The 27,888-nt window shown below is 47.4% G+C and overlaps 1 protein-coding gene across 3 annotated transcripts in view; it reads left to right on the top strand.

Moving 5' to 3' along the window:
- Nucleotides 1-13,412: 13,412 nt before the first annotated feature.
- The window catches only part of UBASH3B (ubiquitin associated and SH3 domain containing B), a 148,167-nt gene continuing 133,691 nt past the window's right edge, over nt 13,413-27,888 (top strand). For all 3 annotated transcript variants that reach the window (XR_004351193.1, XM_032641562.1, XM_032641563.1), the window contains exon 1: nt 13,413-14,435. Coding sequence is in view for 2 of the 3 variants with exons in the window: in XM_032641562.1 (XP_032497453.1) it covers nt 14,275-14,435 (161 nt within the window). In the remaining variant the exon portion in view is untranslated. The remainder of the gene's footprint in view (nt 14,436-27,888) is intronic.

Genomic DNA, 27,888 nt, shown 5'->3' with positions numbered 1-27,888 from the left:
TTTTCCAATAGGACTGGGAAAGTATGATTTACTTACTCATTTCCTGCCCCTCCCCATAATCTGTCTCCTCCCATTAACCCAGATCACCAGGCTCCTCCAGCCTCAACATTAATTGCTCTAGGACTGGTAGTGAAGGAGGTTAAATAACGGCCCCCCAAAGTTATCAGGTCCTAATCTCTAGAACCTGTAAATGTTTCATTGTAAGGAAAATAGGGGGTTTGCAGAGGTAATGAAATTAAGGATTTTGAGATGGAGAGAACATCCTAGATTATCTGGGTGGGCACTGAATCACAAGGGTCCTTATAAGGCAGAGGCAAAGGGAGATTTCAGACAGACACACACGGAGGAGAAGGTAATGTGCAAGACAAAGCAGAGAGAGATTTGAAGATGCTGCCTTAAAGACTCGAGTGATGCAGCCACAAGCCAAAAACTGCTAATAGCCACCAGAAGCTGGAAGAGGCAAGGAATGCATTTTCCCCTAGAACCTCTGGGAGGGTGTACAGCCCTGCTGACACCTTGATTTCAACCCAGGGACTCTGATTGAGGGCTTCTGGGTCTCCAGAACTGCGGGAGAATACATTTCTGTTGTTTTAAGCCACCCAGGTTGTGATAACTTGTTACAGCAGCTACAGAAATTAACAACATTCAGATTCGTCCAAAGATCAAGCATCTATTTTGCCCAGGAGACTTCGTTAAGGAAGAAGGAGAGAGAAAGAGGGTGGTCTGTTCTTTGCTGTATTCATTTTGCTTTTATTTTTCAGATGATAGTCTGGTCACTCACCCCCAGAGGTGGATCCAGCATGCCCACAGGAAACTAGCCAGCACTGGTGGCCTCCACTCTAAAGAGCCACATTTGTGGAAAGACCTTTCCTGGATTTTTGAACATGACAAGGCTGATTATGTCATCTTCTCTTCTGGGCTTTTTTTACAATGCTCCTCACTCAAGGCACAAATTTTCAAGCGAATCTACGTTAACACAGGCTTATGCCATGGTCCCAACTAGCTGGGAGCTCATAATCCATTGAGTGTTGTCTCCATCAGTGCCAAGTATTGAAGAGGTCCATATGGGAGGTAAAAAGCATACAGTGATGGTAGCGCACAACCCCCATGCTCAGGTAATTTAGAATTAATTTGACTAGGACCAAGGGTTGATCATCAATCTTACTGAACAGTGGACGAAAATGGACTAAAATGTTAGTTGATCACTTCTGCCTGAAATGATTTGTTCTTCCTTCTTTATCTTTTTGACATTAATTTTGTGATAAAAAATACCTTGCTGTATTGCTTCTATATTTTATAAAGCATTTACATTTAAACGAGAGAGAGTGAAAAAGTGAAGGAAAAATTAAAAGCAGCATATTGTTAATTATCCATGAGGTTTTAGGATTTGAAAAGTGCTCTGAGTTTCAGTAGCTGGGGGCCTGGGAAGACTCCTTGGAAATGTCAAGACTTTAGTTGAGCTTGAAGAATGAGCAGTATTTTGAGATGTCACTCTAATTTTCCCTTGTGTCTTAGTCCGTTTGGGCTGCTGTAACGAAATACCATAGCCTGGGTGGCTTATAAACAACAGAGATTGATTTCTTACAGTTCTGGGGGATGGAAGTTCAAGGGAGCTCTCTGGGGTCTTTGTTATAAGGACACTAATAATTCATAAGGAATCCACTCTCATGACCTAATCACCTTCCCAAAGCCCCATCTCCTAATCCCATCACCTTCGGGGTTAGGATTTCAACATATTAATTTTGGGGGAACACAAAAATTCAGACTATAGCACCATGGATTCTAAGTGGTTTTGGATTATGAACCCAATCATTGGGTGGTGATGGATTTCCTAATAGGGTATCAAAGCTGGGCAGACATCAGCTAGGGAAATATTACCTATAAAGAAGTCTGGTTCTGCAGTAACCCCAATTCTCCAACCCTGCTCTAATATCTGAATCTCCTCCATTTCCCCCAAATCCTGTGCTTCTGCCATGCAAGTTATCTAAGATGACCTGACCTCTCCCATCTCTGGCCTTTGCACTTGGCATCTTCTCAGGCTGGAACATCCTTTCTTTCTTTCTCTTTCTACCCAGCCTCATCCCACCCCTAGTCTCCGTGTCTACTTAACCTCCATTCACCTTCCAATGTCCAGCTCAGACATCATGTTCTCTGGGAAGCTATACCAACCACCCTCCCACCATTTGGCCCCTTATAGCAACTTAGGCAAACCTCTGTCTCTCAGTCATCCTGTGTTGTCATGGTCTGATCATGCCTGTCTCCCACTAGACTTTGCAAACCTTGAATCCACCCCTGTCCTCGAGCCCATTGCCCAGATATAGTAGGTATCCGATTACTGTAGAAGAGAAGAACTACAGGAGGGAAGAATTTTGTCTTTTACTTGTTAGTCACCTGATGATGAGTTTAGTAAAGATTATTTCAATGCCAGATTTGCTTCGACCCCTTCTACTCATGTATCTTCAAATAGTCTCGAGCAAGCCTGTTGTTCATTTAATAACACATCTAAAATAATTATCCCTGAATGAGTTGCCTATTCATATATTTTAATTGATATTAATGAATTAAGGTACACTGTGATGTGCCCTGAAGCTAGATTCTGATGTCTTAGTTTTCAATGCCAGCTCACCACTTAGCAGCTGTGTGACCCTGGGCAAGTTACACAACATCCCTGAACCTCAGTAGGTTTATCAGTAAATTTCCCATACAGATATCTGCCTGACAGTGTTGCTGATGGTATGAAATAACGACATGTGAGAGTCCTAGCCTAGAGTGACCACTCAACGTATGTTTGTTCTTTTTCCTTCAAGGAGCATGGTGAACAGATTGTTGGAAGGTAGGGAACCTGGAGAAGGAGCAGGAAAATTGGCAGGAGCTGGCAAACACTGTAGTCACTGAGCTCTCTTCCTCTGCCCTGTGCTTTCCTGTGAACCAACTCATTTCATTCTCATGGCAGCCTTTTGAGATTGGGTTCTGAGAGGTGAAGCAACTCATCTCACTTTTTTTTCTTTTTTTAAAATTTATTTATTTTATTTATTTTTATTTTTGGCTGTGTTGGGTCATCATTGCTGCGCGTAGGCTTTCTCTAGTTGCGGCGAGCGGGGGCTACTCTTCGCTGCGGTGCACAGGCTTCTCATTGTGGTGGCTTCTCTTACTACAGAGCACAGGCTCTAGGCGCACAGGCTTCAGTAGTTGTGGCATGCGGGCTCAGTAGTTGTGGCTCGTGGGCTTAGCTGCTCTGCAGCATGTAGGATCTTCCCGGGCCAGGGCTCAAACCTGTGTTCCCTGCATTGGCAGGCGGATTCTTAACCACTTCGCCACCAGGAAAGCCCAGCCCATCTCACTTTTTAACTGCATCTGTTCAGTAGTATTTCCCCCTTCCCACATTCCCCCTACCCACTCTCAGGGCCAGGAGGAAGAAGCCCTGGGGAAGCATTTGCCAATTTCCACGGTGTAAATATTCCCACTGTGGCTGATTTCCAGCTACTAATGTTTTAACGGTGGCTCCAGGTACTCCTGAAAATTTAACAATGGGTTGTGAACACGGAGCTTGAGTTGGCTCTGCGCACCCACTGCCGGTCTTCATTCTCCCCTCCCTCACTATGCTTCAATTTCGCTGGCCTCCTTTATGTGCCTTTGAGTATTTTCACCTTTGAGGGTTTGCATGTGCTGCGCCCTCTGCCTAAAACGCTCCCCCTCAACCTCTTCATTTGGCTGTTTCCTTCTGATTATTCAGATCTTAGCTCTGAGGTCACCTCCACACATGTGATCTTCCCAACCCATTTCGCTAAAGGAGCTTTCTACTCTCAGTTACTTTTAAGCACATCATTCTGTTTTCCTTCTTTATAGCACTTATCATTGTATGGAATTTACATTTACTCATTTATTATCTGTCTCTTCCTACTAGAATGTAGGATCCTTGGGAAGAGGGACTTTATCCTCAGCACATAGTAGGTGCTCAGTGAATAATTGTCGAATGAATGAATTTGTTCAAGATCACATGGCTCAAAAAAAAAAAAAGATCACATGGCTTATAAGGAATAAAGTGGAACTCAAACACGGGGCCTATACTCTTGAACTCTCTGACTACATTACCTCAAGTTAACCTCAGGTAGCTTGTAGAGTAATCTGGACTACAGAATAATTATGTAGCCACAGGCAACCACAAGCGAAGAAATCTCTAACGTGCTGGTGGTGGGAATATAAATTGGTGTAACTACTTTGGAAAACAGTTTTCTATTACCTTTTCTAGGCTACATTGGGTCTTTGTTGCTGCGCGTGGGCTTTCTCTAGTTGCCGCGAGTGGGGGTTACTCTTCATCGTGGTGCGCAGGCTTCTCATTGGGGTGGCTGCTCTTGTTGCAGAGCACGGGCTCTAGGCGCACAGGCTTTAGTAGTTGTGGCACGCGGGCTCAGTAGTTGTGGCACACGGGCCTAGTTGCTCCGCAGCATATGTGATCTTCCCGGACCAGGGCTCGAACACATGTGCCCTGCATGCGCAGGCAGATTCTTTTTTGTTGTTGTTGTTTGTTTGTTTGTTTGTTTGTTTGTTTGTGGTATGCAGGCCTCTCACTGTTGTGGCCTCTCCCATTGCAGAGCACAGGCTCCAGACGCGCAGGCTCAGCGGCCATGGCCCACGGGCCCAGCCGCTCCGTGGCATGTGGGATCCTCCCGGACCAGGGCACGAACCCACGTGCCCTGCATCGGCAGGCGAACTCTCAACCACTGCGCCACCAGGGGACCCCCGCAGGCGGATTCTTAATCACTGCGCCACTGGGGAAATCCTTCTAAGTTGAAGATGACCCAGCAATTCTACTCCTAGAATTACCCAAGGGTAATTCTTGCACACATAGAGTTGGAAACATATAAAGAGTGGTCATAGCAGCAGAATCATAAAAGCAAAAACTTGGAAATAATCCAAATATGAATTAACAGGAGATAGGCTATTTTTCCTTTTTTTTGTTTGTCTTTTTTGGCCCCGCTGTGCGGCTTGCGGGATCTTAGTTCCCTAACCAGGGATTGAACCTGGGCCATGGAAGGGAAAGCACGGAGTCCTAACCACTGAACTGCCAGGGAATTCCCAGAGATGGACTATTATACCGCAACCAAACCAATGAACTACACAATATTCAACAGTGTGGATATGCCTTAGCTATATACTATTGAGCAAAAAAGTAAATCTCAAAAGATTACAAACAACATTATACCCTACTATATTAAAATAGCTTAAAAATCTCTAAGAATACTTTTTAAGACTACTCACAGGTTCAATAAAATTATATGAAAAGGGGGCTTCCCTGGTGGCGCAGTGGTTGAGAGTCTGCCTGCCGATGCAGGGCACACGGGTTCGTGCCCCGGTCCGGGAAGATCTCACATGCCGCGGAGCGGCTGGGCCCATGAGCCATGGCCGCTGAGCCTGCGCGTCCGGAGCCTGTGCTCCGCGGCGGGAGAGGCCACAACGGTGAGAGGCCCGCGTACCGTAAAAAAAAAAAAAAAAAAAAAAAAATTATATGAAAAGGAAATCAGGAGAATGATGAGCATGGGGTACAGGAGGAAGCTACCTGGGGTACAGGAGGAAGCTACCTGGGGTATATGGGGAGGCAGGGGATGGGCTTGTTGGAGCAGGGAGTGGTCATTTGGTAAGGTACTGGTTACTGTCAAGGTCCTAACTTTTGTTTCAGGTGAAGGGTTTATGGGTGCTTATTGTATTATTCAAAATGAGTTGAGTAAACAAGTAGCTAGATGGCTAAAATTGAGCCATATATGGACCATTGATTACGATTAATTCTATAGTCCTAAGGTCTAATTAAACAAAGAAACTGCACAAATGTCATAGGAATGGGAAGGTGAGTACTGCACAGGGAAAAACTGTTTCATTAAGCCCTCAGCAAGCATGTGCCACCTTGCTTGGTACTTCCATATTAGTGATTCACTTAATACCACAAAAACCCTATGAAGTACGTATTGTTGTTCCCATTTTAAACATGAGAAAACTGAGGTAAATTATCTTGCTTACTTTCCCAAACCTATAACCCAATCGTAGAAGGGGACTTATCATAAAATGTAGCTAAACACTTTCTAGGGTGGCTTGGGGAGATGATGGGGCAGGCAACTGGGTAGGGGAGGCAGCATCTGGCACTTTTAGTATTTCCATTTCCAGAATGAAGATGGAAGAAATAGTGACCTGGCCAGAGCATTATTCTACCAATGGCTCGGCATTACAAAAAATTCCCTATTTGTATAGGTCATAAGTTATTTACGTTTGCATTATGTATTATGCATGATTTGGAAATGTAACAACAAAGTACACAGACCCACAAAGATTCACTAAAATGCATGTTATGGAATTTTAAAGTAAACTTACATTTTAAAAAAATTATTAAAATATTTTATCTTGCAATCCCTGAAACCACTCTGAATTTTTAAATGGTAAAAATATTTTTCCAAGTATTTTGGTTCATGGCTGTTGTTTCCACTCTTTTTTAAAAAAATTTATTTATTTTATTTATTTAGTTTTGGCTTCATTGGATCTTCGTTGCTGTGCACGGGCTTTCTCTAGTTGCGGCGAGCGGGGGCTACTCGTTGCAGCACGTGGGCGTCTCATCGTGGTGGCTTCTCTTGTTGCAGAGCACTGGGCTCTAGGCGTGCAGGCTTCAGTAGTTGTGGCACAGGGGCTCAGAAGTTGTGGCTCACGGACGTAGTTGCTCCACGGCATGTGGGATCTTCCCGGACCAGGGCTCGAACCCATGTCCCTGCATTGGCAGGCGGATTCTTAACCACTGCGCCACCAGGGAAGCCCTCCACTTTTTTTTTTTTTTTTTGCGGTACGCGGGCCTCTCACTGTTATGGCCTCTCCCGCTGCGGAGCACTGGCTCCAGACGCGCAGGCTCAGCGGCCATGGCTCACAGGCCCAGCCGCTCCGCGGCATGTGGGATCTTCCCGGACCGGGACACGAACCCGTGTCCCCTGCATCAGCAGGCGGACTCCCAACCACTGCACCACCACGGAAGCCCCCTCCACTCTTTTAAATCAAGGTTTTTGGAGTTTTGGGGGGAGGCTTTGTTTTTTGTTTTTCTTTTCCCTCAGGTTATTTTTAAATTTTATTTTTATTAAAGTATAGTTGATTTACAATGTTGTTGATTTTAGCAGTACAGCAAAAATTATAGTACAGTTATACATATATATACATTCTTTTTCATATTCTTTTCCATTGTGGTTTATCACAGTGTATTGAATCCTGTGCTATACAGTAAGACCTTGTTTATCCATTCTATGTATAATAGTTTGCATCTGCTAATCCCAAACCCCCAATCTATCCCTCCCCTAACCCCCTCCCCCTTGGCAACCACAAGTCTGTTCTTTATGTCTGTGAGTGTTTTTCTGTTTCGTAGATAAGTTCAGTTGTGTCTTATTTTAGACTCCACATATAAAAGTGATATCATATGGTATTTGTCCTTCTCTTTCTGATTTACTTGGCTTAGTATGATAATCTCTAGGTCCATCCATGTTGCTGCAAATGGCATCATTTCACTCTTTTTTATGACTGAATAATATTCCACTGTGTGTGTGTGTGTGTGTGTGTGTGTGTGTGTGTGTGTGTGTGTATATATATATATATATATATATATATATACCACATCTTCTTTACCCATTCTTCTGTCCACGGCCATTTAGGTTGTTTCCATGTCTTGGCTATTGTAAATAGTGCTGCTAGGAACATTGGGGTGTATGTATCTTTTCGAATTACAGTTTTGTCTGGATCCCTCGGGTTTTTACAGCTACTTAATTTTATATTGTTTCTTGGAAATAAAATCTCCCCTTAAGTTTCCTGTACATTTCCTTTTGTATACAAAAAGGAAGTTATGTGAGAAGTGGCATTAACCTTTTTTTTTTTTTTTTTTTAATTTATTTATTTTTGGCTGCGTTGGGTCCTCGTTGCTGAGTGTGGGCTCTCTCTAGTTGCGGTGAGCGGGGGCCACTCTTCGTTGTGGTGCACAGGCTTCTCATTGTGGTGGCTTCTCGTTGCAGAGCACGGGCTCCAGGTGCGCAGGCTCAGTAGTTGTGGCGCACGGGCTTACTTGCTCCATGGCATGTGGGATCTTCCTGGACCAGGGCTCGAACCCATGTTCCCTGTATTGGCAGGCAGATTCTTAACCGCTGCACCACCAGGGAAGCCCGGCATTAACCTTTGATTAAGCTTGTACTGTTTATTTCCCAACACTTCTATTGTCTTGTGGCAAGTCAGGGACACAGACACTTCGGCAGTGACATTTAGGATGAGGCTTTTCCAAGGAGGAAGCATACACAATGGAGTATCTCCTACGAGGATTCCAAAATAGACACGCTGGGAGTTTTGTTCAGAGACGGACAAAAGAGAAGTGAAAATAGACTCCCCCACTCTCTCTTTCTTCCTTTTGCAGTTGAGGGAGAGATCTTAATTTTTTCAATGTATGAGGAAAACATAAGTTTTTTTAGTGGTTTGGATTGATGCTCCTAACTTTGTTTCAGCCTTACCTTTTCCTACCGTATACAAGGCTTCACAGATTCAACAACCCAGTAGTAATTGTACAAGTATAGGCTTCCTGCGTGCCCAGCACTGTACTAAGTCCTACAGACAAATTCAAGACTGTGAAATAGTCACCAATCTCCAGATCCTTAGACATGTTATAGCTGTGCCTCAGGACAGGGTAGAAATGATATGACTCTTTTTAAATTTAATGTTTTTAATTGAGGTATAATTAACATATAATATTGTGTAAATTTAAGGTGTACAACATATTGAGTTGATGCATTTATATTGTAGTATGATTTCCACTGTAGCATTTTGTCAAGTCATATAACTATCATTTCCTCTAGTGGTGGAAACAATGTGACTTTTTTTTCTTTTTTATAGAAGTATTGTTGATTTACAATATCATGTTAGTTTCAGGTGTACAGAACAGTGATTCAGTTATATATATATATATATATATATATATATATATACACACACACACACACACACACACACATCTTCTTTTTCAGAATCTTTTCCCTTATAGGTTATTACAAAATGTTGACTATAGTTCCCTGTGTTCTAGAGTAGGTCCTTGTTGGTTATCTGTTTTATATATAGTAGTGTGTATCTGTTAATCCCAACCTCCCAATTCATCCCTCCCCCCACCCCATTTCCTCTTTGGTAACCAGAAGTCTGTTTTCTATGTCTCTTTCTGTTTTGTAAATAAGTTCATGTGTATCATTTTTTTAGATTCCACACATAAGCGATATCATATGATATAACAACAGGACTTTTTAAAGTTTGTTTTACCCTAACATTCGACCTGTGTGGACCCTTCTCCCCTCCCCCCACCCCACTCCTCACCTGTCCCTCCATTCCCAGCAACCTTGGCCCCTACTCACCAATCCGACTTCATTCCCCTTTTACTTTCCCTCTTGTTAAATTATGGTCTCTCAGAACAAAACTAGGCGTTAAAGATCATCTAGTTCAGTGTTTTTCAAAATGTTTTTTAATCCTCTAAACCATCTTCCCATAGAAAACCTTATATAAAATCCCCAAGAGGAAGAGAGGATGCCATGTTTTGCCCACTCCAACTTTCAGTTGACAGCACCAACCCCTGCCCACAAGAGTCCCCGAGGGTCCCCAGGCAAAGTTCTAGGAATCCCCAGCTTAAGCCCCTCAATTGGCAGATGAGGAAGCAGATAAGTTCTCTATCCCTCTCATTTGGCCTAGAGAAGGATAGAGAACTTATCTAAGTCACAGCCAACACCTAGGGGTCCCAATTCCCAGCTCTGGAACCTTCCCATGCTGCTTTCTTTCTTTCCTTATCGCATAGTTTCAAAACCTTCTGGCCATGAGGAATTCCCAGGAAGTCTAGGGGCTAATGGCATCCCAGTGGTTTGAAAAGTGCCTTTGACAAAGCAATATCCCAACCCTTGGGACTGGAGACATTCTGCAGACTTTAGTGCCTGTGCTTAATGGGATCTCTTGACCTTTTCTCGAGGACAGAGAGAAGCAGAAGGGAAAGATACAGGACACACTTTCAGAAATTATGAGTGCAATTAACTGGGCCCGCCTGGGTATCCCTATGGCCTTGTCAGAAGGGCTGCCACACCAAGAAATCGGCTGGGGCAGCGGGCGTGCAGTTAAACAGTGCCCACATGAACAGAAGGAGGTTTGTGGGGAATTTCCTGGTCCACTTATTAGGACTCCATGCTTTCGCTGCTGAGGGCCCAGGGTAAATCCCTGGTCGGGGAACTAAGATCCCACAAGCCGAGTGGTGCTGCCAAAGGCAAAAAAAGAGGCTGTGGTCCAGGGTGGATTCGGACATGACCTGTGGGTGCAGGGGGACATGACAACTTGTTTCCCTTCTGAGGGAGCAGCTTGACGCTGATGTCAGCTTCCTCACTGTGTGAGGCCCCCTCTCTCCTCCCCACTGCTGTCAGATATCCTGTCCAATGAATAGTCATTCCCCTTCTCTTTGTCATATAACAATATAGACTTTTATAAAGCTTCCCCTAGCTTTTCAAAGTCAGTACAATTAAAGCACAATGCATCTTAATTGCTAGCACCTTACACATGCAGAACAAAACAGCTGCAGTCTTAAATAAAATGAGTGCTGCCGCTGGGCTGAAGCCTGATGAGGAAGCCGGGATGGGATTTCTGTAGAAGTGCCTCAGACAAAACAGTTTGAGTCTAAGGTGTCTGGTTTTTCCATAGTGCTTTTTTCCAGGCTACCTAAAACTATTTTTATACCCATCATCTCCTCTCACAGTTTGCCTAGAGGAGGGAGAAAGACAATTCAATTTTTCTAGAGAAACAGAGATCCAGCAATTCTGTGTCAAGGGGGATAGGAGTGAGACTGAGTCCCTGTAAAAATGAGTTCCGTTACCAAGTTTATGACTGATCTCTCCATCCAAAACTTTCCTTTCTTGTCCCCTGACTTCAATCCTGTGCGAACTGAACGCTGATCAACCAGAGTCAGATGACTGAAATTGCTGTGGTCGATAACATCGTTAACTACTAAAATTGCTGTTGTTGATAAAATTGCTGTTGTATCGTTAGATATCATCATTAACGAACAAACCCAGGGTTCTCCAGGGCAAGAGGAGCTAACAGGCCCCTGAGCCATGGACCACGTGGCCAGAGGATTGTAAACCAGAAACATCCTGACTCGGAGAAATGTCACAGGATGAGGATTAATCCCAGCCTCTTTGTTCTTCTTTAGAAAAAAACAAAAACAGAAAAAAACCAGGGAATTCACTGGCGTCCAGTGATTAGGACTCAGCACTTTCACTGCTGTGGCCCGGGTTCAATCCCTGGTCAAGGAACTAAGATCCCACAAGCCGTGTGGAAAAAAGAGAAAGAGAGAGAAACCAAAAAAAACCCTAACTCTGAGATCAAATTGGGATGGATCTGAGGCTTGTCTCCCACTTCCTTGCTTGGTGCCCTGAAATAAACACTCTACTTTCCTTCACCACAATCTGGCGTCAGTAAACTGGCTTTGCTACACTTTGAGTGAGTGGACCCCAATTCAGTGCGGTAACAGGAGGAGTAAAAAGGTTATTATTTGACCATGTTATTTTAATAACATGGCATCTCTTCATCATCATAGTAATGGCAGTAAGTGGTTGTTTGGAAAAATTTTAAGGGTTCAAACCACTTACTGGCCATGTGATCTTGGAGAAGATGCTTATCTCTGTCTCCTTCAAGATCTTCATTTGTAAAATGGCCAATGGTAATATGGTGGTACCTACGTCATTGTCTTGTTAAGGGACTAATGAGTTATATGTGTAAGATGCTAAGAACAGCATCAGTTCTCAGTAAATTTCAGTTGTTATTTGTGTGGTACTTATGGTTTACAAAGTGCTTCTACAGACATTAACGCTTGACTAGGTTCCAGATCGTTTGACTCCCAGCCCAGGCATTTGGAAGAAATTCAGAATATCAGGTAAGGTCCAGCGTCGTTTACCGAACACGTCCCAGGGAGGCTAGTCTACTAGGTATGATTTGTCTCTTTGCTCCATGCCCAGGAGAAGCCCTCTAAATGGCTTCAGGACACTTGCTGTGCTCCGGCAGAAGCCCCCACCCGGGAACTTTTCCTCATCCCCTACACAGCAGGAGACAGAATTATGCACATTGTTGCTTACGCCCCAGTAGTCCTTATCTCCCCACTTCCAGACACCACTGGATATTTTTTAGAAAACAAATTCTGGGCTAAGAGAATTAAGCTGTGTCATTTCCCCTGGTAAAACCCTTGGACGCTTTATAAAGGAACATCAAAAAGTTGCTCCTGGGCTTCCCTGGTGGCACAGTGGTTGGGAGTCCGCCTGCCGATGCAGGGGACGCGGGTTCGTGCCCCGGTCTGGGAGGATCCCACATGCCGCGGAGCGGCTGGGCCCGTGGGCCATGGCCTGCTGGGCCTGCGCGTCCAGAGCCTGTGCTCCGCAACGGGAGAGGCCACGACAGTGAGAGGCCCGTGTACCGCAAAAAAAAAAAAAAAAAAAAAATCTGGTAGAGATTATTCCAAAATATATATATAAAAAAAAAAAAAAAAAAAAAAGTTGCTCCTTGGGAGCCGGTCATCATCCCTCCCCCATGCTCCAGGCAAGGGGAGGAGCTGACATTTTTGGAGAACCCAGAGTGTGTAAGGTTAGTTACTATGATGCATACAGATAAGGACACGGGGCTGTAGAGAGCAGAAACAACTCATCCAAGGCACCAAAAGCTCTGGCTCTGACTTACCAGCCCTACAATCTTTCTCAACCTCTCTGAGCTGAGTTTTCTCTTCTGCAAACTGGGATAATAATCATACACACCCCATAGGGTCATAAAAATTCAATGAGTTAATTCATTTATTATCCTGAACACAATGACTGACACATATAAGAGCCCAATAAATGTTAGGTGGTGTTATAATTATTATTATTACCTGAAAAAGAGCAGCCGGGGTTTACTCTCTGCCTTTTGCATTACACCAGGCAGGGTCCTTGTCCCTGACTGAGGACCCTAAGTTTGTCTCTGAATGGAAGAGCTTTAACATCCCCGAGCCAAGTTCATGGTGTGGGGCACTGGGGAGCAGGGATGTCTAGGACTTCCACCTTCTTTGAGGTGGGAGTCATTTGAGCCAAATTATGATGCAATTTACTTATTCGTCACTGCTGAGCAGCGATGCTCCAGTCGTTACTTTGAATACTTTTATTGACGGGGTACTCATTTGCTGTTGAAAATCAACCCATTCCACGTTGCACACCTCTTACAATTAACAAGTGTTCTTTCTCTGTTTCGGCTCCCTCCACCCTCCTCCACTTCCCACTTCCTTCCTCTCCGCCTCCTTCTTCCTGGCATCTTCCCTTCCCTCTTCTTTCTGCCCTGTCCTTTCCCTCCCTTCCTCTCCCCTCCTAGGTCGAGAGCCCCAGGTTCCACCCTTTGCCCTGAAGTCACTGTCTAGGCCACGGAGGTCACAGAGAACACAGAAGGTCTTCAGTGTAGCCCCTTAGCCAGCTGATGGGAACTTGGTCTCCAGGAGCCGTAACCCAATCCTCTGGGTTTTGCAGGGCCTTTGGGAAGCAAAACGTTTTATCTGGGCCTCATGGCTTGGCCTTCTGGTGCATTAATGTCATCCATCAGTTCGCCCAATTTCCATTATTAAAGCCCCGTCTAGAACCACAGGAAACTTGAAATGGGTTGATCTGGTGTCTTGAGGCCCAGCTGTCCCTTGATGGCAGCTATGGAGAAGCTGGAGCGCTGGGAGTGACTCTCCGGAACCAACTGGAACCAATGTACACAGGCAGCCCTCGCTGGTTCGAATCCTCCGCTCAGAGCACCTGGACTCCACAGTTTGCGGGAGCAGCCGCGGGCTGCGCTGCCGCTTTAAGAGAGGGGCGGGGCCCGGGTACAGGCCAGGCAGGGCCGGCCCACAAGGCTCCTTTTCCTTTTTGATCCATTCAAAAATTACTCAGTGCAAATTCCCGGACTGCTGGGAGCGGAGAAGGAGAGGGGCGGAGGAGAGAGGGCTGCTGCGGGCGCCGTGCAGGGGGCACCTGGGCCCCGAGGGGCTGACGGCCGGTCGGGGAGAAGCCGCTCGCGGCGGGCCGTTCTGGCTCCGGTGGCCTCACCAGGAAGCGTCAGTCTCGACACCGGGGAAGCTCCGAGCGCCGCCGCCGCCGCCTCCCTCCCGGCACCGGGTCCCCGAGCCCCCGCCCCGGCTCCGGGCCAGTCCTCCGCCCTCCGGGACCCTCCGGCTTGGGCGCCTTCCCGGGCGATGGCTGGCCGCTGAGCATGGCTCAGTACGGCCACCCCAGCCCGCTCGGCATGGCTGCGAGAGAGGAGCTGTACAGCAAAGTCACCCCGCGGAGGAACCGCCAGCAGCGCCCCGGCACCATCAAGCATGGATCGGCGCTGGACGTGCTCCTGTCCATGGGGTTCCCCAGAGCCCGCGCGTAAGTGGCCGGGCTCGCCGCCCGGGCGACCCCTCCCGCCCCAAGCGACCGGCCCTCGGCTTCGCTCCGGCTCGCCTCCTGGCGCCTGCCCGGCGGGCGGCGCGTTCCCCGCTGCCCACGACCTGTTGGGGGTAGGCTGGGCGCGCGGGCGGCCCGGGACTCGGTTCCTCCTGGCGGGGGTGCAGGGGAGGGCTCCGCGCCCGAGCGCTGGGCTGGGGGCTTGCTGGCGATGACTACGGTGAGGCGTGCCTAAGGGTGTGGGATGCCTAAGGGCGAGGGCACAGGGTTCGAGTCCCGGGTACGGTGGCCCGCGCCCGGCCTCAGAGGGTGGGGCTAAGGGAGTCTCTCCCAGGCTCCCCGAGGTCTCCAGCGCTGGGCCCCCGGGGAGGCGGGGCCCCACCGAGGATTCGGGCACCCTCTCGATCCGGAACGCCGGGCTGGCTTGGGATCCTCTGATGGCTGGGAAAGGGCAAGGCACGGCGGGGCAGGGAGGCCGGCGCTCCCACTCTGCGGCTTCCAGCTCCGGATGTCGCTCTCGGGTTCTGCCTCCCTCGGAGTAGGAGGGGCGGGAGCGTGGGGATTGCCTCGTGTTCATTGATGGGGAGGATGGAATAAGAAGGGGAAGCACTTCCCCCAGGGGCCCTGGGTTCTCGTCAGCGGTGACGGCAGCGCAGGAATCTGTGGGTGCCTGAGAGTGAGGAGGGGAGCAGTCCTCCCTCATCCTTCTTCCTCCGGGAGGGCGGGGTAGGGAAGGGCAGAGAGCGCGCAGGTGGCTGCCCCAGCAGCTTGCTGGGAAGAGGCCTGGTCGCCGGCACCAGGCAGCAGCGGCAGCAGGAATCTTCGGAGGCTGGCTGCCCAAGGCCGTGGGGCTGGAACGCTGCCTGGGAAGAAGACAAGGCCGGGTGGCCCGGCCCTTCTCCCTCGGTTAATTCCTCACATGCAGCTTTCTTAGGCTGGGACACAAGGCCTGGGATCCTTGTAGGGTGCTGCTTCTTTGAATGACATCACCTGAGCAGGGAGTTGGGCAAACTTTATCAGAAAGGGCCAACTTGACGAAAGTTTGTTTTCTTCTCCCTTTTTTTTCAGGTGATAATGCTAGGTCTCCCTTACTTGGCCTCTGGGCAAACCTTTATTCTTTACTATTAACTTGGCTGTAATCTTGATCAAAGCTGATCCCTGATTTTATCGTTCCACCCAGCCTGCTGGGACAGGTCAGAGTGGCCTTGGAAGGCCATAAAATGGACTGACATTTCTGCCTCCTACTAACTTCCAGTTGCTGACGCCAGAGTTACAGGGAGAAGATGTGGTGGGCTCTGCAGGGGTGTGCCAGGTGTGGAAGCTGCAAGTCAGGTCCTTCGTGTGATGGATGTGCATAGCTGTCCTTAAGAAGGGGCAGGTAGGGGCCAGCAGTCTGTGGGGCAAGGCTGCAGAATTAGCACAGCCCCTGGCATTCGCCTTTTCTGAAATGAGGCCAGCCTTAAGGACCTAAATTGCTTAATTAAGGGAAGAAATACTTAACTGAATTCTTCAGACTGTGGTGTTTGCTCTTTGAGGTGGCTTTAACAGGACATCTTCTTTCCTGCACTGGGTCCAAGAGGCCTTGGCTATGTGCTGAAGCATTAAGATGATGGTTTCATTTTGGCTTATTCAGTCCCTGAGATCTCATAATAACTAGCATTTAGTGAGTACTTACTATGTACTGTTCTAAGCACTTCACGTTTATTATCCATTTTATCCTCCCAGCAGCCCAGTGAGAAAGGTAATTATATGCCCATTTTATGAACCGGGGAACAGAGGTTTAGAGAGGTTGCATAACTTGTTCAGGGTCACAACAGTGAGCAGTGAACCTGGGATTCAAACTCAGGCATGTGTCGGTTCAGCTCAGGCCTCACATCCAGGACCAGGATGTAATGAGTTAATGTGGGTAAAACACTTAGAGCAGTGCCTGGCACACAGTGGGTGATCTTTAAGTGTTAGCTACTGTATTAGTTTCTGTTTTAACAAATTACCCCATTCCCGGTTGTTTAAAAACACAGAAATTTATTCTCTTACAGTTCTGAAGGCCAGAAGCCCTAAATCAGCATACCTGGGCTGAAATCAAGGTGTTGGCAGGGCTCTGCCCCCTCTGGAGGTTCTAAGGGAGAATCTATTCCTTGCCTCTTCCAGCTCCTGGCGTCTGCTGGCATTCTTTGGCTTCTGGCAGCATCCCTCCAATCTCTGCTTCTGTGGTTGCCTTGCCCTCTTTTCTTTCTGTGTCAAATCTCCCTCTGCCTCTTTCCTACGAAGACACTGTGATTGCATTTAGGGCCTCCCCAGATAATTCAGGATAATCTCCCCAGCTCAAGGTCTTTAACTTAATCTCATTCACAAAACCCTCTTTTTAGCCATAAGGTAATAATGTTCACAGGTTCCAGGAATTAGGGCATGAATATTTGGGGAGGAGCCCCTTTCAGCCTATCACAGCTACTATTATTACTAGCACTGCCTCTCTTTAATGGAAAGGTGACAGAGTGGGTCATGATGAAACATCCTGGGGAGGCGGGTAGGCTTGCTGTTCTGTCTTCTCAAATTCTCTGTCTCGGAGCGTCAGAGCCCTTGGCGGTCATCTGATCTAGTCTACTCCCTACCTGGGCTGGCATCTCTTCTACTTCAGCCAAGAGAGGCTGATGTGGTCAGCCTTCCTCTTAATAACTTAATCAGGTCAGTGAGAAGGGGGACTTCTCCCCAGGGCCATCTGAGATTCCAGAGAGCAGACTTTTTTTTTTGAATTTATTTTATTTATTTTTTATACAGCAGGTTCTTACTAGTCATCCATTTTATACACATCAGTGTATACGTGTCAATCCCGATCTCCCAATTCACCACACACACACACACACACACACCCCGCTGCTTTCCCTCCTTGGTGTCGGTACGTTTGTGCTCTACATCTGTGCAGAGAGCAGACTTTTAACTTCATTTTGGAGAGTTGTGAAGAAAGAGAGCAAAGGCACCGGGCTCCACTTGTGAGAAGCCTCTTTCTTAGGCTTTAAGCCTGGAGGAAGGAGCGTGATGAAATGGAAAGTGGGAGAGAGCAGCGATGGTTTCCCGGATTCAGGAAGACCGGGCTGTGACGTTTCAAGAAGGAATGAGACCGAGGTCTGGAACACAGCCCTTTGGAGGGAATGGTGGTAACCAGGGCTGGCAGCTCTGGTTTCCCTTCTGGGTGTAACTGCGTCTGATCTTGTGCAGCAGCAAGAAGGGCCCTTCCACTGGGTTCTGGGTGGACCGTAGAGAGCACCGATGCCAGCAAGGCCCAGGTCCCATGCAGCCTGTGCTGTGCTCTGGCCTTGGACAAGTCACTCAAGCCCTCAGGGCCTGGCTGGCTCCCTCTCAGGGGAACAGGATTGATTAGCGCATGCTTATTAAGTGCTTGACAGCTACTGAGAGGAGTCGGGTATGTTCCTCTAGCTCGTTGTGCCCCTGGAGCCGTGCCAGGTTTTTTCCACCCAACCGTATGACCTTTGGTCCAACTTAGACGCTGCTGTAGAAGAACAGCAGCCATGTGGAGAAGGTTCGAGAACTGGCCGTTTATATCGCGTGTGCGTGTGTGTGTGCGCGTGTGCGTGTGTGCATGCACGCACACACGCAAGCACAAGGCAGGGAGGTGTTAGGGAGGCCTCAGGAAGGAAGCTTTCAAGGGGCCAAAATGGCCTGTCCCTTCCTTTTTCTTTCTATGCCCTTAGCTCTTCCTTTTCCCCAAAGTTCGAAAAATAAAGGCCCAGCTTTGTCAAGACTGGAGTGAGGTAGGTTGGAAGGAAAAGGAGGAGTGTGTGTGCTGGGAAAGGCCTGGGGCCAGGAAGGGCCCGAATGGATCACCCAGGAAGGCAGGGTGAATTCTGACCGAGTGTTGCCTTTTTTGTTGTTGTCGTCTTTTGTATCTTTTTTCTTTTTTTAAAATTTTTATTGGAGTACAGTTGATTTAGAGCGTTGTGCCAGCCTGAGGTGTACAGCAAAGTGAATCAGCCATAATACACATATTGATATGTCCACCCCCCCCCCCCCCCCCCACCGCAGGTTCCCCTCCCACAGCGGCCAGCACAGAGCACTGAGTAGAGTTCCCTGTGCCACACAGCAGGCCTCTGTTAGCTATCCGGTTTATATATAGTAGTGTGTATATGTCAATCCCAGTCTCCCAATTTATCCCCCCCAACCTTACCCCCTTGGTGTGTTGCTTTGTGTTCCCTACTTGCTTTTCTTACTTGCCTCTGGTTTTGGGGGGCAGCGGAGGCTTCTCTGCCACTGGAACTCTGGGAGCAGCTACCCAGCAACTGAATTTGATGAGGCCCCACTGACACGACTCTGGCCTTTTGTTTTGGTTCCATTCGTTCGAGACTGCCTATGGCTAATACTTTGTCTACAGCGCATGGCTCTCCAATGTTCTCTAATGATTGAGAAGTAGAATTTTACAAAAGGACCCTCTGGCCGGGGTCTGATGCCCTGAGGCCTAGCCCAGCTTCTGACTGACACTTAAAGCATTTAGGTCTTCTGTTGAACCCCTTTCCTCAGTATCCTGTTAAGCTTCTGTGCTGTGTAACTCACGAGGCTTTGTGAAGACCGAATGAGCTGAGGGGCAGGAAGGGACTTAGAACTAAGTTAAAAATATAATCTGGACCCAAGGTAGATAGGATTACCGTATTATGGTGTTGGATGAAAAGAAAAGGAAGGAGGTGAGATCGTGGTGGTAAATCTCCAGCAAGGATTTACGTGTGCTGTCAGGTTGTTGATATCTGAACAATGCCCAGCGAAAGAGCAGGACAGTGGCGGAAGGAAGGAGCTGGACTAAGTGCCTTTGACTTTGCTTTGGACAGTCAGCATTAGCTATGCATCACTGCCCAAAGATAAAAGCACCTGGGAGCTGGCAACACAAGGAACTGAGAGGCATCTTGCAGAGCCCGTGAATTCAAGCATCCGGTTTCTCCAGCTTACCTGCTGGTGGACATTGGATCCCCTGAAAGTACCCGGTCAGCTCAGCATCTCTGAATCGTGGCTGATTCTGGGTGGGTGCTGCAGCTGCGTTCCCCGGGGCCTTGGGCAGAAAGAGGAGACCAACCAAAGCCCGCGTGGAGTGAAGGGATCTTAGAGGTGGATGGGGCAAGCAAGTCTCTACTCCATCCGTCGTGGCCATTCACCCACACAGCACTCCCCCCTTACACGTGTGTGTGATTTGTGGGTGAAAAGTTGCTCTCACATGCCCTAAATATCCCTCTTGATCTTGAGAAAAGCCTCACTTTATTTATTTATTTTTAAAATATTTATTTATTTAATTTATTTTTGGCTGTGTCGGGTCTTAGTTGCTGCACGCGGGCTCTGTAGTGGGGGTGCACAAGCTCAGTAGTTGTGACATGTGGGCTTAGTTGCTCTGCGGCATGTGGGATCTTGGTTCCCCAACCAGGGATCCAACCCATGTCCCCTGCATTGGAGGTGGATTCTTAACCACTGGACCTGAAAAAGTCCTGGGAAGCCCTGAGAAAAGCCTCGTTTTAAAGATTAGGTGACTTAAGTCTCAGAGGACTTCAGGGGCATGCCCTGTGTGAGGCCATGTTGCCATGACAGCGTTGGTCTAGAACTGCAAGTCCAGTGAACTTCCCAGGCTACCCAGAGGACCTGGCTCCAAAGGAAAGACCTTGGCATACATTCATTTTTCACTTTACTGAGGTATAATTTATGTACAATAAGCTAAACCTATTTCAAGATTGATGAGTTTTGACAAATAAATATACCTGTGGCATCACCTCTGCAAGACAGCACGTGTCCTTCGCTCCTGTAAGTTTCCTTTTGCCCCCTTGCAGTCAATTCCTTCTCCACCCCTATCCCTGGGCAAGCAGCGACCCACTTTGTGTCACGGGAGATGAGTTCACATTTTCTCGATTTGCATACGAGCGGAATCATACAATGCCTACTCCTGTGCCTGCCTGGCTTCTTTCCTGATACTTATGAGACTCATCCATGTTGCATGTAGCAGTAGTTTGTCTCCTTTTGTTGCTGAGTAGACCTTGATGTATTTGGATGGGCTAATAAGGTAATTATAACCCCTTGCACACAGCGTCTGTGAACATTTCCTGTTATGCCCTAATACTACCTTAGATTTTTAGATCACTTTAGAGATGACAAAGCGGATTCATGTACCTAATCACTGTTAAGTTTCAGACATCGATAATTTCATGAGAAAACAGGTTCAAATTAAGTGCCCCAGCGAGTGAAGAGCATCCTGCCTCATGACTCTATCCTGTGGTTTTTGTCACTACCCCGCCCTTGGCCGCCTCAAACTCTAACTGCTTTTCACTGAGTGGACAAGAATGCTCAGCGCTAAGGGCTTTGCTTTTCAGAGAGGCAACAAACCGAGGGAACCCTGTGTCTCCCACCAGCTCTGCTCCTGCTGACAGTGGAGGCGGAGCTCAGCGGGGGCCCCCCTCGTCCCGGCGGGCATCTGATGTGCATGTATGTGAGGGTGTGTCCCTCTTCTAGGGCAGGCAGGAACTGAAGAGACCCAGTCACCCTCTGCCTGATACACAGACGTCTCACCGTGGCAGCTGTTGGCACAGCCTGGGTTTGAATCCCAGCTCTGCCTCTTCCCAGCTGGTGACCTTGGGCGCGTTGCTGAACACCCTGAGCCTCAGTTCACCTGTCTGTACACTGTTGATAATGTTGACTGAAAAAAATGCCCAACCTAGAAGTTGAGGATTTTGTTTGGTTCGGGGGACTTGCTGAGGACTCAAGCCCGAGAGGCAGCCTCTCAGATAGCTCTGGGGGATGGCTCTCAAGAGGTGAGGGAGGACCCAGGGTATATAGGAGTTTTGCAGTAAAAACCAGGTGGTCAGAACATCAAAAGATTACTATTAATTAAAGAAAACCAGACATCTCAAGTTAATGGGTTTAGCACTTTTCTATGTATGGGAAAATGCCAAGAGTCTGGGTTCACTGAAATCATTCCTTGGAAATGCACCTCAGCTGTCTGGGGCCAGGATCCTGCTTTTCTCCATCCTGAGTCCCCTCAGGGTGCACAGTTGGGGACGCGGACGGCTGCAGTGGCTGCTGGCTTGATGGCTGCAACATCCTTTGTTTACTGAAATGGCAGGTGACATTCTTCGTCCACAGCAATAATAGTATGTAGCTCTGTAGGTCCTTGTGAGGGTTAAGGGTGCAGAAAACAGTTGGGGAACGCCTGTAATCCCTCAGTGAGGAGGGAGGTGTGACTGCTACTCCAACGGTGATTTCATTCCACGTGTCTCCCTTTGTCTCGGGGTTCCCGGTTGTCCCCCACTTTTATATCTCTGCTCCTCACTGAGCTGTGGCCGTGGAGTAGAGGCTGATAGCCTCCTTCCTCAGCATCTTGTCCCCGCAAACTGCCCTGGAGTTGCCGGCCGAGTGGAAGCGGGCCCCTGGAGCAGAGCAGGGCCATCCAAACTGCTGACTGACTGTAATTAATGGCCAGGCTGGAGATTTGAAGGGGTACCATATGGTTGTCTTCTGATTCATATCAAATGGAATCAGACTCCAGCCCTAGAGAGAAAAAAATAAAGTGCACTGAAGAACGGCTCCTGCATGTGACGGGCAGGGTCCCAGGCAGGACAGAGTTGCTGTTGGGAGAGTGAGATGGCTGTGGCCCCCTCAGGGCTGAAAGCCTTTGTCTTCTTCATTGGGAAGTTCTCCAGGTTCCACTGGGGGTTTTCCCAGAGACTTATGGGAGAATCTCTGAGTTTTCTCTTCCCTGGAAGATGGAGGGATAGATGTAGCAGCAGCCTGTGTCCTCTGGACCTTCTGTCGAGAGCTCAGGCTATGTACGTGATGTCCGTCCTTGTTGGTCCTCTGGCTAACATCCCGTTTTGCTGGTGACTTTGCTGTCATGTTCTTTCTGCCACCTGCTGCTTAAGAGGATGAGGCTTATGGTGAAGTGCCTCAGATGGACATCCAGAAATTGTCTGAGCTCCTACTGTGTGCACAGCACCCTATTAAATTCTGCGCAGGAATAGATGAATGTCAAGTTCTGCCACCTGGCACTCTGAAGTCAGCCACTGGCTCTAGCTGGCTGCAAATCCTCCACAGTGACTCTCTGAGGAGCCGGTGTGCCTTTTCTCGGCCTGGGTGAATAATTCTCTACAGATAGTTGACAGGCTCTAGGTTTGGCCCTCACCCCACAGGTGGCCCAGGGGTAATGCACGATGAAAGCAAACTCCGTGTACCTTTCTTTCAGAACCCCGCCTTGGGCTTTCACTCTGCTCTCACTTGTTGGCTGTCTGGACTCATATACATCCTTTCCCTTCCCTGGGCCTCAGTGTTCCCACCTGTAAAAGGGGTTGACGTCAACCACCTCTCCGATCCCAGTTCTGGTGACTCGGGGGGTGACATGGACAGCGTTTTTGTTCAACGCAAGGATGTTTTCACTGCCTCGTGTGCTTTTCTGTTCCGGAATGTTTGGCTTCTCTGGTTTTTTGTTTTGTTTTGTTTTGTTTTCCCCAGTGCTAGATGGTCAAATTCTTCTCCCTTTAAAAAAACTCTTCAGGACCATTGATATTCTAAAGAATGGAAAGGAAGAACAATACTGGGCAATTACAACGGTGGGGAGTTGTCTAACTAGTATGCATTAGTATAATTTTCAAATTGGTATGATGTGCTTTGCTGCAAAATACAACCACAATGCTGGTTAAATGAGAGAGGAAGTTAGTGCCCTGAGCCCAGCCCCTGGGGGAAAGAAATCGCTCCTTGGCACCTTTTTAATTAAAGGGACGTCTCCCCTTCTACAGAATCACCAGCTGTTTGTGTAACAACTCCCATTGTGTTCAGTTGCCCCAGTGGAAGAATAAACATTCCTGTACATAAAGCAACGGTGGCAGTGAACTCCACCAGGACCAGCTATTGCCACACACAGTGGGAAGCTGAGAGAAGCACCACCGTCGCAGCTCACAGCAGTCCGGAGCTCGCCGAGAGGAAGCTGACAGCACAGATGGCCAGAGGTTTCAGATTTCTTTTCAGGTTTTGCGGGATAAACCTTCTGTATGAATCAGGTAGCACGATTGTTTAGAATTCTACTTCCGTGTTGACGGTGCCCCATTCAGAAATATTTACTGTGCGAATTGGCTCTCTGTTTATTCTCTTATCTTGGGCAGGAAGCAGGGAGAGAGAAGGAAAGAAACCTGCCTTGAATGGCTGCTTTTGTGTACAGTCTCTTTAAACACAGGCGACCACATGTAGAACCACACAGGGTTGCTGGATTTCCGAAACCGCAGCATCTGCTGTCTCCTTTCTTAATCAACCTGTCCTTGAATTGTCTACATGCCTTTCCTTTCTCCTCCTTTTGCCTCATCAGATTTTACCCGCCCTGGAGAACTAGTTCGACCACAGTACAGCTGGCCTCCCTTCTCTTTGCTTTCTTCTCCTTCCCCTCCCCGCTTCCTTTCTCTCTATTATCCTCTCTCTTCCATCTCTTCTCCCTCAAGCTTCACTTTGTGAAGTAAGCAAGGTGGAGAGGCTCTTCCCTCCATCACCTATGAAGTGCTTTGTCCAAGGTCTTCAGCCAGTTCTGCACAGTTACCTATCTCTTTGGGGCCTCTTATAACGCATCTTGACAATTGAAATCTTTGAGAAACAAGACCAGAAAAAAAAAATTGTATATGTTTTATCTCCATGAAAAGTTCCCTGGGTAATGCCGTTTTTTCAGAAAAACATACAGACATTTCCCGGCGTACTTATGGGCAACTATTATGACCTATTATAAGAGGAGTTGGGAGTACAAAGGTAATTAGATGTAATCCTTGCCCTCAGGGGACTGACAATCTAGTGTGGAAGATAGAAAGTTATGACTAAATGTCATGTTATGATTAAGTGTGATGCAAGAGATAGATGCAATGTCTAAGTGTGAAGAGGAGGAGGTGATATAACCAGACAGAGGGGCCCTGAATTAAATTTAAAGGGCAAATAAGAAGGGGGCGATACTCTTCTACAGTTTGAGAGGTAGGGAGATCAGTAGACGGTTCAAATGATTTAATATCACACTGCAAATGAAGATGGAGGCAGATTTTAATTTCAATTTGGGCTTCTTGAATCATCTCACCACCACCCCTCCCCCCAACTAAATGAGTAACTTGATGCTATCTAGCTTAGAAAGAAAAGGAAATATTTTGTCTACCAAAGGAAACAGTTGGCCCATAGTTGGGCCTATCTTCAGATCTGACATTATGTTATTCATTCTTCCAGTAGGCATTTACTGAGTTGCCTGCTATAGGCCAGGAACGTGTTCGGGATGCAAAGAAAATTGTCTTTCTTCTCCAGGAGCTCAGCCTTCCTCAAGAGAGAAAGGCATAAAAACCATAAGCGTGATTTAATAATGCAATTAGTGCCATAGTAGAGGTTTGAAAAAAAAGCTCTGTGGGACCACCAAGAAAACAATTACTGTAACTTGGGAAGGTTGAGGAAAGCAGAGGAGGTGACAATTAAGGCAGAACTTAAAGAATGAATAAAGATTCTCTAGGTATAGAAGAGGGAAGAGCATTCTAAGTCAGAGAAAACAGCACGAAGTTCAGATCATAAGGCACGTGGGGCTGGAGACTGGTGGGAAGGAGACAGAAAAGGCGTAGTGAGAGATGAGAGTGTAGAAATTCGGGCCAGACTGTTTCCTAGAGGTTATGGGAAATAACATTATAAGGCAGAGAAGTCAGTATAAAGGGGAATGGAGCAGAGAAAAACTAGGCCTGGAAGCCAGTTAGAAGGTGGTTGTAATAGTCCAGATGAAAGATAAATCGGGCTTGGGTTAAAATACCCGAGAGCCAGATGCTAGAGAGGTTCTTGAAATTGAATTGACAGGATTTATAATCTGTGGGGTGTGAAGGGTAGGGGACCATAAAGGTAGCCCAGGATTTCCAGCTTGGGAAACTAGAATGGTGGAGACATTATGAACTGAGATAGGACATACAGAAGATAGGGTGATTTAGAGGGTGAGGCAACAAATCTGGTTTGAGACACGTTTTAGGTGCTATAGACACAAAGGTACAGATGCAGTTGCAAATGGGGATCTGGAGATCAGAGTGGTGAGGGCTAGAAATATCCATTTGGGTATTCATGGTAGTAGAAGGCTTGGGAGTAGGTGTAACAAACCAGGCAGAGTGTAAAGAAAAGGAAAGAAGCCAACTCCCAAGGGTAGAATTCTGGAGGACCAGCTGGTGGGTAGAGGAAAAAGAACAGGTGAAGGAGGCTAATATAAATGGTTTGAGAGACAGGAAAAAACAAAATGAGAGATATCCTAGAAGAAGACAGGGAAGAAGAGAATTTCACGTCAAAGATGCAGGTCAACAAAATGTTTCTTTCCCTTTGCGTTTCCAAAGTGAGTGAAATCGTTGGAGGTGACTGTAGTTGGCTGTGAATGAGATGTTCTCAGAGGATGATTCCAAAGCTTCTCTTTAGGGTTTCTGGTAGTTCCCTTCAGCTTCCCCAGACTCCAGAGGACCAGGACCCTGAGAGCCTGCCTAGCTCCTCGCCAGCTCTTTCCACACAGAGCTGGAATCTGCTCTCTGAAACTGAGACTGCTGACAGATCTGACTGAATAGACAGATGATCAGGAATCTGATGTAAGAAACATCTGCTCTTTAGAATTTCCCCAGTGCTTAAGTTCCACTTGGAGATTTTACCTTCCCCCTTCCATCCCTACCTCACTACCAACCCCCAGCCCCATCCATATCACACCTGAACTTGTTCTCATTGGAAACCAGGCTGAGGTCACCTGATTATCCTTGCTGGTGTGACCCTTCATTCATTTTTTTATTCAGCAAATCTTTCCCCATCCTTGCTGTGTGCCAGTCAATGCATTAAGTGCTGTGGATAAAAAGCATTGAGGGGGCTTCCCTGGTGGCGCAGTGGTTGAGAGTCCACCTGCCGATGCAGGGGACACAGGTTCGTGCCCCGGTCTGGGAAGACCCCACATGCCGCGGAGCGGCTGGGCCCGTGAGCCATGGCCGCTGAGCCTGCGTGTCCGGAGCCTGTGCTCCGCGACGGGAGAGGCCACAACAGTGAGAGGCCCGCGTACAGCAAGAAAACAAAAACAAAAAAGCATTGAGAAACCATCTCAGTTCCTCCTCTTTTATATCTCAGGAAGCTGAAATTGCAGCGTGCCATGTGCTAAGCTCATTTCCTCTCATTTCCTCTCTCTGGTAAGCCCCTGCCACTACCACCACCTCCATCAGGAACAGCGCATCTCAAGGAATGTCGGGGATCTATGCTCTGTCTATAAGACATCGAGATTCAAGAGGTGACTGGTGGTCAGGGGCTGGACCGTCCTCTGTGGCCCTGAGGGAAGGTTTTCTCCAGTCTTCCAAGTTGTTCTGCACACTTGGGTCTGTCTGTACTCGCTAACAACCTGGAGACGAGTGGGGAGGTGTGGAATCTGAGTGGATGATGGGTGATTTGGAAGGAAATGATAGCGGAAAGAAGATGGAGGAGGAAACAAGCAGAAGACCTTGAATGGGGCATGGGGTGGGTACCTGAATCAAGGGTGGAGAAAGTACATTTACCCCCCCCAAAAGGGAAGTTGTATTTTACATGGTAGGTTGTATGTTTGTGGGAATTGAATTTCTAAGAGTCGGTAGACCTTGAAATGCAAACACAGAATATATAGTTTTAAATTTAGGTGATTCGGTCAGTGACAATTCTTCACGTCCTCACATGAGGATGTGGAGAAGAACAATGTCCTTTGTGAAAGATGTAGATAGACACAGGTGCTCAAGAAATGTCAGTCGTTATTCATAACCTAGGCAGTTCCTAGTATTTAGTTACATAATAGCAATCCCTTGTTCCTGCCTTGAGAGTCATGTGTGACAGCAGGTACGTTTTGCTTCAGAGTAAAGAAGCTCAAAAGAAGTTCCTGCCCTAGGGTGAAAATGACTCAAGTACCTCTTCTGAAACAGAGTATTCCTACTTGGAAAAAACCTGCAGAGGTAGAATCTCAGAAATGTCTTAGTTGAAATTGCTAGTAGAGCTTATCTAGTCCAACTCCCACTTTTTACAGAATGTCAAGTGAGATGAGCAAGTGAAGGGACTTTTTCAAGACCAACGACTAGCCTGCGATAGAAGCAGAGTTTGAGGCCCCCTTGCTCTCAGGCCCAAACACATTCCCTTTTTCTGTATCAGACTCCTTCCCTGAGTCCAGACTCCGCCTCCAAGAAATAGATTTCTAACAAAGTTTCAGCTCTGTTTTCTGGAAGAATGGACTGGTCTGTTGTCTGGATTAGCCCTTTCTTACATTGTCTTGGTTTTTTCCTTTCCTTTTTGCTTCCCTCCTTCTGCCTGCCATTGTTTGCATCGCAACCCATAGAAGATGAAGGTAATTTGTGGATAGGCCCGTTGGAACGGTTACTTCTGAGAAGTGGTTGGGGGGGCGGTGAGGAAGTATCACACCAGGAGTAGAGTAGTTGTTGGAGGGGATCCA

This window comes from Phocoena sinus, chromosome 8, assembly GCF_008692025.1.
Source record: "Phocoena sinus isolate mPhoSin1 chromosome 8, mPhoSin1.pri, whole genome shotgun sequence".
NCBI lineage: Eukaryota > Metazoa > Chordata > Mammalia > Artiodactyla > Phocoenidae > Phocoena > Phocoena sinus.
The sequence above is the reverse complement of the archived record's forward strand: the minus strand, read 5'-3'. Positions and strand labels throughout refer to the sequence as shown.